The sequence below is a fragment of the Pelobates fuscus genome, chromosome 6 (genome assembly GCF_036172605.1).
Source record: "Pelobates fuscus isolate aPelFus1 chromosome 6, aPelFus1.pri, whole genome shotgun sequence".
Lineage (NCBI taxonomy): Eukaryota > Metazoa > Chordata > Amphibia > Anura > Pelobatidae > Pelobates > Pelobates fuscus.
In genome coordinates, this window is record NC_086322.1 from 44114062 (window position 1) to 44126921 (window position 12860).

Below are 12860 nucleotides of genomic sequence, written 5' to 3' on the forward strand. Positions count from 1 at the left end.
GTGAATAGAAAGAGAGACAGAGGGGATAGGGGCGGTGAATAGAGAGAGACAGAGGGAATGGGGGGGTGAATAGAGAGAGATACAGAGGGAATGGGGGGGTGAATAGAGAGAGAGACAGAGGAAATGGGGGGTTGAATAGAGAGAGAGACAGAGGGGGGGAGTGCCACAGGGAGAGGGGGGAGAGTGAGACACAAGGGGAGAAAGAGGGGTGAATAGAGAGAGACAGAGGGGGAGGGAGAGTGCCACAGGGAAAGGAGGGAGAAAGAGACAGAGGGGGGAGAGTGAGACACAAGGGGAGAAAGAGAGGCGAATAGAGAGAGACAGAGGGGGAGGGAGAGTGCCACAGGGAAAGGGGGGAGAGTGAGACACAAGGGGAGAAAGAGGGGTGAATAGAGAGAGACAGAGGGGGGGGAGAGTGCCACAGGGAAACTCTAGCCCTGGAGCTACAGGCTAGAGTTCACTCTCACCACTGCGACCACCAGGTCCAAGTGGTGAGAGTGAACTCTAGCCCCATACAAACACTGCCCACACACACACCATACACATTCACACACTGCCCCCCCCCCCCCCATACACACACACAGACCCCCATACACACATTGCCCTACACACACAGCCACCCATACACACATTGCCCCACGCACCCTACACACTGAACCTTTCACACACATTGCACCCCTCACACATTGCACCACTGCTCCTAAACCCTACTACAGCCCCATATCCCAGCAGACCCCAGGTAAGTTGTCAAACTGTACTTAAACGGTTTGACTATTTACTCTGGAAACGGGTCCCGGCACAACTGGCACCATACCCACTACACAGAGCAGTAGTGGTTATTGTGCACGGATTATTTCTTTAAATAATCTATTGGTTCCCCCTCCTGAGATCAGGCTCTGGATCCACCACTGATTATATATATAATTATGCCTATTATATTTACACATATATTAATGTACATTTATATATGCATAATACACTGAGAAATGTCATTGATATGTACAATATGTAATAAGCAGATATTGGCCCAGTCTTGTTGCTAGGTACATACTCCAGCACAATAACATATTTAAAGTGAAGAGTGCACCCACAGAACCTCAAAATAAACAAGATAACGTCATTTTTTACAGTTGTGCCCTACATACATTCACCATTTCAGTCCCATTACCAAGCTTTCCTTAATATGTCATGGTAGTTGGACTGAAACATTGGTTATATGCAAAGGCACGTCTGCTTAAAATAAATCTGCACTCTTTTTTTTAAGCCTATGAGTGCTTTTTTTCACGTTGGAGTAATAATTTTAATTTTAAGTTATCTTTTCTAACTCTGTATCTGCACACTATGCTGGCGCGACGCATTATGGGGCTGGTAAATAATTTTTTTCCAGGGCTGCTTTTAATTCCCAGTCCGGCCCTGCTCCCATGGTCTTAGAAATACCCTGGTCAGGTCTCTCTGCTTTCCTCCTGCTCCTTGATTGGTCCTGGGATATGCCAGCAGCCCAGCATTGATCACTGTTTGTACGAGCTGAAGCATAAGAGGGACATCTCCACAACTGCTACATATGCCGATACACAGACACACACTGCCACACATGCAGACACACAGAAGTAAGCACGGACACAAATCTAGATACACAATACACTGCCACACATGCAGAAACACACACACACTGACACACATGGAGTTACACAGACCCATAGATACAAACACTGCCACAGATGTAGGTGCACAGACACACAGAAGCAAACACTGACACACATTTGGATACACAGATACACACACTGACACATGCAAATACACACACACACGTATACAAACACTGACACACATACAGATACAAACACTACATACATAAATACAGATCCAGACACACAAGCAGATACAGACACACAAAAACACACATACAGGTAAATATTTTAGCCACCTTCCATTTTCCTGTTTGGGAGCAGGATGGTGACTTCTGCTGGCTGGAGTTGTTGGGAATTAGAGGCTAGCTCCTCTCCCAGTCCGAGGGCTTAAACCCTCCTAAAACCCGGTTGCGCTGTTTATAGTGCACACAACCGGGCCCCTGATGGCACCTGTCCATCAAGTGACCCATGCACTTAGGGCCTTCCAATAGACAAATGCTATCAGGGCCCTGCAGTTCCCAGCCTGTACAGTGTGCCAGCAGTAGAGCCACCATTACTGATTTTGAATTGCGTTTTCCTGGGGGAACTGGAACTGTACCTTAGGGTATGCATATATCACAGGTTGGGAACCACTGATCTAAAGGATTGATAGGTCAGCCTGGCGGGAATGCACACCAGGCTGCCTGTCCATCATTGAGGCTGGCCCACTGAGGGCAGACCCTGCAGGCAGCATTGTTTCATTGAACACAATAGCGATATAATGATTGTGATGGTGGCACAGCACCCAAAAATTTAAGACTGTTCCACTGAACCAGGGATGGTTGGGAGGAATGATTTAGTTTAGGTCAATCTTGCCCAATTAAAAAAAAAAAAAAAGTTTGTTTATTTTGGCCATTCACTTTGGATTCACTCAGAATTGAGCAATTCTCACTTTAGTGACTAGTTACGGGATAGGCAACCTCTGGCACTCCAGATGTTTTGGACTACATCTCCCATAATGCTCTTACACCCATAATGCTGGCAAAGCATCATGGTAGGTGTAGTCCAAAACATCTGGAGTGCCACTAGTACTAACAAGGCAGTGTGACCCCTTTCACATACAGCCCACCAACATGTGCTATCAGGAGTCCAGGAAAATAGTAATGATGGTTGCCCTCTGTCTATGAGTACATTTTTATTAAAGCCATTTTTTTTTTTTTTTTTTTGTTATAACAATGTTACTATGATCAAGCTACAAACTGATCCTGACTGCTCCCCCTACACGTGGAATGTCTCTTATCTCATTATAAAGCTAGCGGCTGGAATGTTGCCCTAAACAAAGATGGCCGCCGCGGGCATGTACTTCCGGTCACCTGGCAAAACCGCCGCTCACGACGTCATATATAGCGTCTCTCTGCCCCTGCCGTCGACGTCAGCCGTGACGTGTTATCCCCGCCCCGTTTGGCGGAGTCCTGCAGGAGGGTGGGGGAGTTAGAGGGAGATACCGAGTGCCTGTAACATGGCGTCGGAGGGTGCCATCATCCCGCAGCTAGTGGAGAGTATAACACAGAGCAGCCCCGCTGCCAGTTGTAGCGTGCCCATGGCGGGGGGTGACATTAGTAGTAATGTACAGACAGGTGAGTGTGAGTGAGCCCCAGCAGTCCTACACTCAGGGCCCGGGTTACAGGACACTCAGCCGGGGGAGCCGGCTAGGCCCAGGGCCCCGGGGGGCCAGGAAGGGCTCCCAGGGGCCACAACACGGTCCTGCCTTCCTGGGCCTCTGCTGTGTGAGAGGGGGAGACACACAGGCCATGGCTGCCTACAGGACAGGCTGGAGATACAGAGCTATATATAAACAATGTTATATACTCCATATTATACCATGTTATATAACAGGACAGGCTGGAGATACAGAGCTATACACCGTGTTATATACTCCATATTATACCATGTTGTATAACAGGACAGGCTGGAGATACAGAGCTATACACCGTGTTATATACTCCATATTATACCATGTTATATAACAGGACAGGCTGGAGATACAGAGCTATACACCGTGTTATATACTCCATATTATACCATGTTGTATAACAGGACAGGCTGGAGATACAGAGCTATACACCGTGTTATATACTCCATATTATACCATGTTATATAACAGGACAGGCTGGAGATACAGAGCTATACACCGTGTTATATACTCCATATTATACCATGTTGTATAACAGGACAGGCTGGAGATACAGAGCTATACACCGTGTTATATACTCCATATTATACCATGTTATATAACAGGACAGGCTGGAGATACAGAGCTATACACAGTGTTATATACTCCATATACCATATTATATAATAGGACAGGCTGGAGATATACTCCATGTTATATACACCAGGTTATGGCTCAGTAAATCTCCCTCATTCCTGTGTGTACAGGAAGGCCAAGGCTGCTTAAATAACCGCCTGGAGACATACTCCATGTTATATACTCCATATACCATGTTATATAACAGGACAGGCTGGAGATATACAGAGCTATACACCATGTTATATACACAATGTTATGCCTCAGTTAATCTTCCCCTAGTCCTGTGTGTACAGTAAGGCCATGGCTGCCTATAGGAGAGGCTGGAGATATACAAAGTTATACACCATGTTATATTTTCCATATACCATGTTATATACACCATGTTATATAACAGGAGAGGCTGGAGATAGACAGAGCTATACGCCATGTTATATACACCATGTTATGGCTCAGTAAATCTCCCCCAGTCCTGTGTGTACAGGAAGGCCATGGCTGCTTACAGGAGAGGCTGGAGATAGACAGAGCTATACACCATGTAATATACACCAGGTTATGGCTCAGTAAATCTTCCCCTAGTCCTGTGTGTACAGGAAGGCCATGGCCGCCTACAGGAGAGGCTGGAGATCTACAGAGCTATACACCATGTAATATATACCAGGTTATGGCTCAGTAAATCTTCCCCTAGTCCTGTGTGTACAGGAAGGCCATGGCCGCCTACAGGAGAGGCTGGAGATAACAGAGCTATACACCAGGTTATGGCTCAGTAAATCTCCCTCATTCCAGTGTGTACAGGAAGGCCATGGCTGCCTATAGGAGAGGCTGGAGATATACAGAGCTATACACCATGTTATATATTCCATGTTGTATACACCAGGTTATGGCTCCGTAAATATCCCAGGACTGTGTACACATAGAGTTCTGCCTATTGGAGGGCCTGGAGATATACAGAGCTATATTCTATGTATCATGGTAAGCGATATATATATATATATATATATATATACACACACACACTATTTTTATAGCTCAGGCTCAGTAAGTCTCCACAGCAGCCCTTTGTGTACAGAAAGGCCTGGCAGTCTCCTCAGCAGTAGTTATGTTTTTCATGATTTTTGCCATTTTTCTTTATAAGCCCCTTGTATGTACATAGAAGCCCATGGGAGTTTCCCCTGTAATTCCATATACAGGGCCAGGTTAAAAAGGCAGGGCCTTTCCAGATACATCTAAGGTGCTTCATGTGGATAAATTTCATCTTTTATGCATAAAGTATGGATTACATTATGGTATTGATGAGATTTAACATTAAGCATTCTAAATGATTGTATTTGGGTTGGTTCCTGTTTTTTTGACTCGCCTTCTGTGTTTATATATAGGTTCCACCCTAATGTCACTGTAGAGATATTATGTATCTTGCCTTCTTACACATCTATAGGCTAGGACTTGGGTAGGGATTGTACGGCAATCCAGATGGTGTGGACTACGTCTCCTTTAATGCTCTTGCAGCCATAATACTGGCAAAGTATCATGGGAGACGTAGCCCACAACATGGAGTACCTATCGTTGCCTACCCCTGGGCTAGATGATTTTAAGAGAAAGGTAATCTCGTATTTTAATGTTTTTATTTCCAATGTGAGGATCCAGAGCTCTAAATGCCTTATCCTTATTAAAAACAGACTTAAGATACAAATTTCTGCTCCTAACACTAACTTAAAAAAAACACAAAAATACGAATTTACCAATAAATAAAATGTGACATCCAACATTTTGTGTATTGTGTTTGCAGTGGAGAGATTGCCTTGTAAGACTTTACTTTGTGGGTTTATTCATTAAACTCCAAGTTGTAGTAAACTGGGGAATTTTCACACATGTAGCTCTTAGCTCGTTGACTGGGAGTGATCAGCTGACGTTCTCAGCCAATAAGCTCAGGAGATGTAATGGAAGCTCTTAGCGGGGCAGGGCTCACATATGACATGGATAAACACTTACTAAAATTGGGGTGCTGTAAAGACCTCCTGCATCCTCACACAAGTAATATCAAGTGAAAGGATGGTGTAGTACTCTTCACAAGTTGTGAGGTGTCATTTTTTTTTTTTTTAGTTAATTGCAGAAAACACACAAATGGCAATGTTGCCATTTGTGTGTTTCCTTCAGTGCAATCAGGGCTGTCCAACAGATAGATCCCCAGATGTTGTAGAATCACAACTCCCATGATGCTCTGCATGCCTTTAGAATGACAAAGCATCATGGGAGTTGTAGTTCTACAACATCTGGGGACCTACCTGTTGGGCAACCCTGCGACTAAATAAAACACCTCAGAACTTTTGCAGAGTGTTCTTTCACTTCAAATTACTGAAGTGGTGCTGATCCTTGGAGTGTTCCTTTACTTTTAGTCTCAGTTTTACCATTCTGCCTTCAATTTGCTGCTTTTTAAAGTTTAGCATATGTGTGCAAATTTCCCTAGAATTTCTGTACAAGTAGTTAGTGAATCTAAACCCCATTATTTTATGGGTATCTAGTGAGAAATACAGCGCGGCTTCCTATAATTTAGAATTAGGAACCCTAAGGTATTGTATGTAAATTAGACGCTTATATACTTTTGTGCAGCATGCAGTTGGGGAGCTTCTAAAATCATATCTAGCTTAGGTAGAATAAATTTCCCTCAAATATTCATATGTTGCTCCTTACTATAAGATTATAGCTATAGTTGTAATTAATTCTTTGTTGCCCTGAGATTATGTATGAAAAGAGATTAGGAGGCCCTTGGTTCTAATTATGGGTAATTTGAAACTGAAGAGGAGTTATAACATGGAACTGGATTCCTCAGACCGCATGTGCTTTTTGAGTGAGTATATTTGGAGCAACAAGTCTCATGGGTCAGAGCTACCCTGAGCCCATTCACATTACTAATAGTGGATTGGAGCAGTAGAAATTTGTAAAAATCGCTGCTACTATAAGACAGCACAAAGCAAAAAACATTTAACCCCTTAAGGACCAAACTTCTGGACTAAAATGGAATCATGACGTGTCACACATGTCATGTGTCCTTAAGGGGTTAAAGGGACTATTTAGGCACCATAACAGCTTTATGTAAATTACGTTTTTTTATGGTGCCAGAATGGGTTAAACTGTTCTCAACCTCACCCCAAAGTTTCCTCCAATGTCAACTTCCTCCAGGCGGCATCCCACACCTGAACTTTCAGTTTCAGAAAGCGCAGCATGCTGCCAGGCAGGGGCAACACTAATTGGCTGAGAGAAACATAAGAGTGCACTCTGGAACCTCAGTGGCACCATAACTTCATTTAGATGAAGTTGTTGTGGTTCCTGCAGTGTTCCTTTAATTCTGACCTTCATTGGTGAGAGCCAAACCACAAACTGCGGATTAGTTGACCAATGCAAAGCTGGTAGTGAAACACAGTCCTGTTCACTACACAGTGAACAGGGCTGTGTATAAACTGTGGTGCTTAACAGTTTATTGAGCAGTTCCAATTATCCCATGTGATGATTAGAACAACTATTTGTGAATAAACCGCTTATCCCGTAAATAACAGCTAGACAGAATTTTATGGGATAAGACCATCCTGGTGTGGGAGAGGTCTGCCAGCAAGTAACTTTAAGTTTGTTTTATGTAACCTGTTTTCTAATGCATTAAAATATATGGCAAATTGTTAACACTTGAGGACTAACCCTTTAACACTTTAAGCCTGGGACTTCACTGTGAGCTCTCTTGTCTCCCTTTAAAACACATGCCCTAATAAAATTGACATTGCCTCTGAAGGCTTCACCTTAACATAGAGCCTAGTATATTAGTACGGTATGAATGCTAAATGATGTACACAGGTGAAAAGGCATATTTCTCGTCTATTTATTTTTGATACTGAAAAGTCCTACTGTATTCACACTTCCCATTAATAGAGTATGCAGTTTATCGTGTCAAAATGCCATATTCCACAGCAAGTATAGCAAAGATATTGCTCTTTAAAAAAATGGACACTTATCAGGGATAAGATATTTTTATTGCATTCTTGCCGTATACATTTTAATATGCATACCTGGAAAAAGATGATATGATCACCCTAGTTGCAGCAAAAGCAATGTTTTTTTATTAAAGTGCAAGTTGTATGTCATTTTACCTGTTTGCAGAAGTTATATTTGACATTAATGCTATTCAGCAGCATTCAGCTTGTTGAAAGGAAGTCAGGACCTGTCCTGAATCCTATATTTTAATTTTTTTTTTTTTTTTTTTTTACAAAAATCCTATGTAATGTCGTTTTACTGATAAGTTTCACCCCTGCCAGCAATTTAAGGTCTGGCAATTTCCTGGTTAATTTTCCTTTAAAAACAAAAAAACATATAATTAAAGGAACACTATATTGTTAGGAATACAAACATGCATTCCTAATACTATACTGTTTTCCTACCTGTGTAGGTGGCCACCCCTAACTAAGATCATCAATCTCAATGATCTCAGCCAATCCAATGCTTCCGCGTAGAGAAGCATTGGGAGGCTAATGTGCATGCATGCACTCTGTTCTAGCTATGGCAGCAACTCTAGTGGCAGACAGTTCCTGCAAAGCGGCACTTTTTTCAGTTGCAGGGATAAACAGACGGGCGTTGCACACAGGCCACTTTATTGCAATGAAGTGGTCTCAGTTTTTGTCGAGTCCCTTTAAAGGAACACTCCAAATACCATTACCACTACAGTCCACTATAGTGATTATGGTGGCAGAAGTGCCCTGGTACCATCTCATGGTAAGTAGTCAAACCATTTTAGTACTGTTGGACAGCTTACCTGTGTCCCGTGGGCACCCGTACCTGTAAGAGAAGCTGTATGTCTCCATACAATAAAGCAAATCGATGCAACAGGTGCTTTCAGGTGATACGTGTTCTCCTGCATCTCCCTGCTTGTGCTCTATAGAGCAATCCTAATTCTCAGGCAGGAGAAGACCGAAAGCTGGTGTGCAGCTGGACACGGGTAAGTTGTGAAACCATGCGAAAACTGTTTGGCTACATACCATGCAATGGCACTGGGTCATTCAGCACCATAACCACTACATTGAGCTATAGTGATTCTGATCCTTATTACTCCTTTTAAATTTTCATATAGTCCAACTTTTAATGCATATTATAGATAAAAACATATGACCAAATATCAATTCCCTGATTTTGCTTCACATCACTACGATTTACAGTTGCTTCAGTGATATATTTCAGACAGTTCTCACTAGTAGATTCTATAGGACAGCAGAGCACACATCAAAATCTCACTGTTCCTTGCTAGTAACTTTAATATACGTAAAATCATGAATGAAACTGCAAGTCATGCGGGTAGATGCAACACCTAGTTTCTGTCAGTTTACTGTTGGCACCATTCATGCTTTTTAAAGAGTGTAGCAACCAAGTAAGCGCATGGCTGCTGCACAGTTTCCTTGGTCTCTATGAAGAAGTCAATAAGAGTACTTGTTGGCTTTCTCACTTATAGAATAATAGAAAGAACCTTTAGGATGGATCTCCTGCTCTCCTCTGTTGCTTGGTTGTCATGTAGACATCTACAACAAGAACTGCTGCATTTAAAATATATACATTTGCTAGCATTACTGCTAGGACAATGTATAATTGAAATTTTATTTAAACCCATGTTGGGTGTACCATGACAAGTATGGTTTAAATAAAGCAAGTAAAATATAGTTCCTTGGAGTATTGTACTATTTCTCACAGTTTAAAATGAAGGTTTTTGTTTCTTTTTTTTTTAATTTGTGGGTGTGATGATTAGATAATGATCCATGTTGGGCATCATAATAGTGGGAAAACTGCTCTCTAGTGACCTTTAAAGAGGTATTTAGGCAGAGTGCTGGGGTGGTCATGGTACCACTCTGAGTCAACTGTTTTAAAATGGTTGGACATTTGCCTGGATACCCTGAGCACTTGAGCCCTTTTACTTTGATATAGCTAAAATCAGAAGTTCCTCTTGAGCATTAGATTTAAGTTTTGAACAGAATTCATTGGCTTAGAGCATCTGCTGATTTACTTAGAATTCCAAGAGGTACACACTTTATTAAATAAAGGGTTACTATGAAACACTGCACATACGGCTTTTAGTCCTACTGCCTCCCGGATGTTATACAGCACCGTCACTGGGGTGTCATCAGTTCCCGGCTGGCAATTCTGTGCAATTTTCAATGCACAGAATTGCATCCATTGGTTGAGCATGGTCTCAGCCAATGAATGGTGATGACCGCAGTTAGTTTTTCTTGGTCTGGAGAAGCTGCAAGTGTGTCACTGGACCACTAGGGAACGTTGGAGCCCTGTGCAGATCTAGATAAGGGTGTAAACTGTCACTAAACAGTTTGCCCTGTTTCCGAGTTACAGAGCCAGGGTACTCCTGGCAGCACATTCATTACAGAGGACTGGTTATGATTCTTGGAATAACCTTTTCCTCTATGAATTTACGTCGTAGCTGTTATAGTTTATTTCTGGATCCAGCTTATCTGGAAATTTTCTGTCTATAATCTTAAACACCATTGCAATAATCCAAGCACCATGACCACTTCAGTGACTGGAAGTCGTCATGCAATCTATATTCATTGGCTGAGAATGGTCAACTGCTTTGCAGAATCTAGAAGTGCTTTAGTGGACCACAAGGGTGCCTCGGAGCCTAGTGCAGCCATAGATAAGGGGGCAAACCATTACTAAACAATTTGCCCCAATACCGAGGAACCAAGCCAGGGGAATCACTACAGAGGGCTATACTGGTTATGATGCTTGGAATAACCCTTTCCTCTACGAGGTTTTGTTGTTTTAGTCTATTCCTGGACCAAGCATATCTGGAGAGTGTTTCTCTGCACCTAACCATAAACACCATAGTGGTACATCTTCAGTAATGTTTCATGAAACTCTCATGTCCTGCAGTGTTTACCAGTTAGAGTAGATGCAGCAAAATATTTTTCATCTGCCAATTTATAGCAGCAACAAATTTCACACGTCACAATAAAACATGTCTGTTCAAGAAGGGCAAAAAGTACATTATGCAACTCCTTGCGCTGGTGTGTTTCTTATGAATAATGGCGAGACTGACAAATTCTGTCAGCCATTGTTAGAGTGCTGTGGAAAACATACATATTTTCTTATGTTGTGCCAGTTGATCTATTTAGGATACCATGTGATCCTTCATAGACATTGTCATATGCACGCAGTAAAGTTCAGTAGTCCTATGGGTCCTGGCAGGTGAAAGAGTAGGAGCTGCAGAAAGAAGGGTCCTCCGTGGAGAGATTCAGCTAAGTATCACTACATTCTGCTTCACCCCTGGCTACCGCACAGAAAGCGAGCATGCACCTTCGGGGATCTTTACAAAATATACAAAGATCCTCATAGGTAACGGACTTTCTTTAAATGATACTAAAGTGAACCTGTCATTCAAAGTTTTGCTTCCCTGAAATCGTTCCCATATACCATTGAATACACCATACATCACAAAGATATGTGGTGCAATATAAGTTTTAATTTGTGGGGTAATAGCTTCTTGATCCAAGGAGATATCTGACTGCCATTCTGGGGTCAAGAAGGAATGTTTTTCCTAGTTTGTTGCAAAATTGGAAGCGCTTCAGACTGGGTTTTTTTTTTTTTTTTTTTTTTATTGACCGCAAAAACAAATGTGAGAGGCTGAACTTGATGGGTACAAGTCTCTCTTCAACTATGTAACTATATATTCAGTGTGAAATATACAGATTTACTAATTTTTCCTCCGTTCCAGCGCTGGCATAGTCACGCTTTGTGGGTGTTAACACCCACCTTCAGTCCATCCTGCGCTCTTCCCGCAGTCTTCTTTGATTCGCCCAGCTTGGGACGCATCCCCAAGCAGGGCAAATCTCGTCGTTGACGTACTGGCTTCGAAGCAGAGTGACATCATGCCTATTAAATGTCACTCTGTTTCTATACTCCACAGCCAGCACAAGGTGCTCCAGCTTGAGAGTTTCCATGGCAACCACATCTGGTTTGCTACGGTTGCTATGCGTAGAGAACACCTCCTGTGGTAAGTCCCCTATTTTTTTATAGCTTTTTCTCCTAATCTATACTTTTGATAGCAAAACTAGCATATTGTATAGCTGGAATCTAATGAGCATAGGTTGTTTGGGGCATGACAGGTACCCTTTAAATCGATACTCCAGGCAGATGGACACATTATATGTGTACTAAAGCTTAGACTAAGATACCATACTTTACTTAAACAGGAACTGTTACTTCGAGAGACACTTCCTCGTTCCCTCAACCCAGTAAACAATATTTTTTGGCTTGAATAGAGCTGCTAAGGTAAGCAAAATCCTTACGTGAACTTCAACATTTCAGAGGCTTCACCGCCATCAAACAAAAATTTCGTATGCATGCAGGTGTTCACTTGGAATTGTTTATCGCAAGCCGTACACATGCCTGCTCTCAGTGTACAGCACTGCTGGAGTTAACTAATTTAGTCAACTAAGTATATAGGTTAAGGGGGAAACATTTCAGCGCCACTCATAGCCAACTTGTAGCTGGTATAATTGAGGAAATGTAGTTAGTTATTCTTTAACCCCTTAAGGACCAAACTTCTGGAATAAAAGGGAATCATGACATGTCAGACATGTCATGTGTCCTTAAGGGGTTAAAGGTTACCTGTCACTTCACAGTTTGTTTTTTTGTTGTTGTTTTTTTAATATTGTGCTTACTTACCCCTATATTTATCAAATATGTATTTGTAAAGCCTGAGAAATGTAATTTAGGAATCTTTACCTCTTTGTCAATCATTGTTCTAACTCACTCCCCATGCATACAAACTGCTTGAGAAAGGTGTGTACCATTTATGCGTAAGGAGCTACTGATAGGCTTAGATCGTCAGCTGACCACTCTAAGTCAATTATCTGCGCCCGTGCCTGGCAGGTTTCTCTAGCTGATTTTCTAAAAGCGGATGTGGA

The 12860-nt window shown here is 42.2% G+C and overlaps 1 protein-coding gene across 1 annotated transcript in view; it reads left to right on the forward strand.

Annotated features, from left to right (window-relative positions):
- The first annotated feature begins 3065 nt into the window (after window positions 1–3065).
- The window catches only part of KRCC1 (lysine rich coiled-coil 1), a 31317-nt gene continuing 21522 nt past the window's right edge, over window positions 3066–12860 (forward strand). The window contains exon 1 of the mRNA XM_063457623.1: window positions 3066–3244. Coding sequence (XP_063313693.1) covers window positions 3127–3244 — 118 coding nt within the window. The 5' untranslated portion in view covers window positions 3066–3126. The remainder of the gene's footprint in view (window positions 3245–12860) is intronic.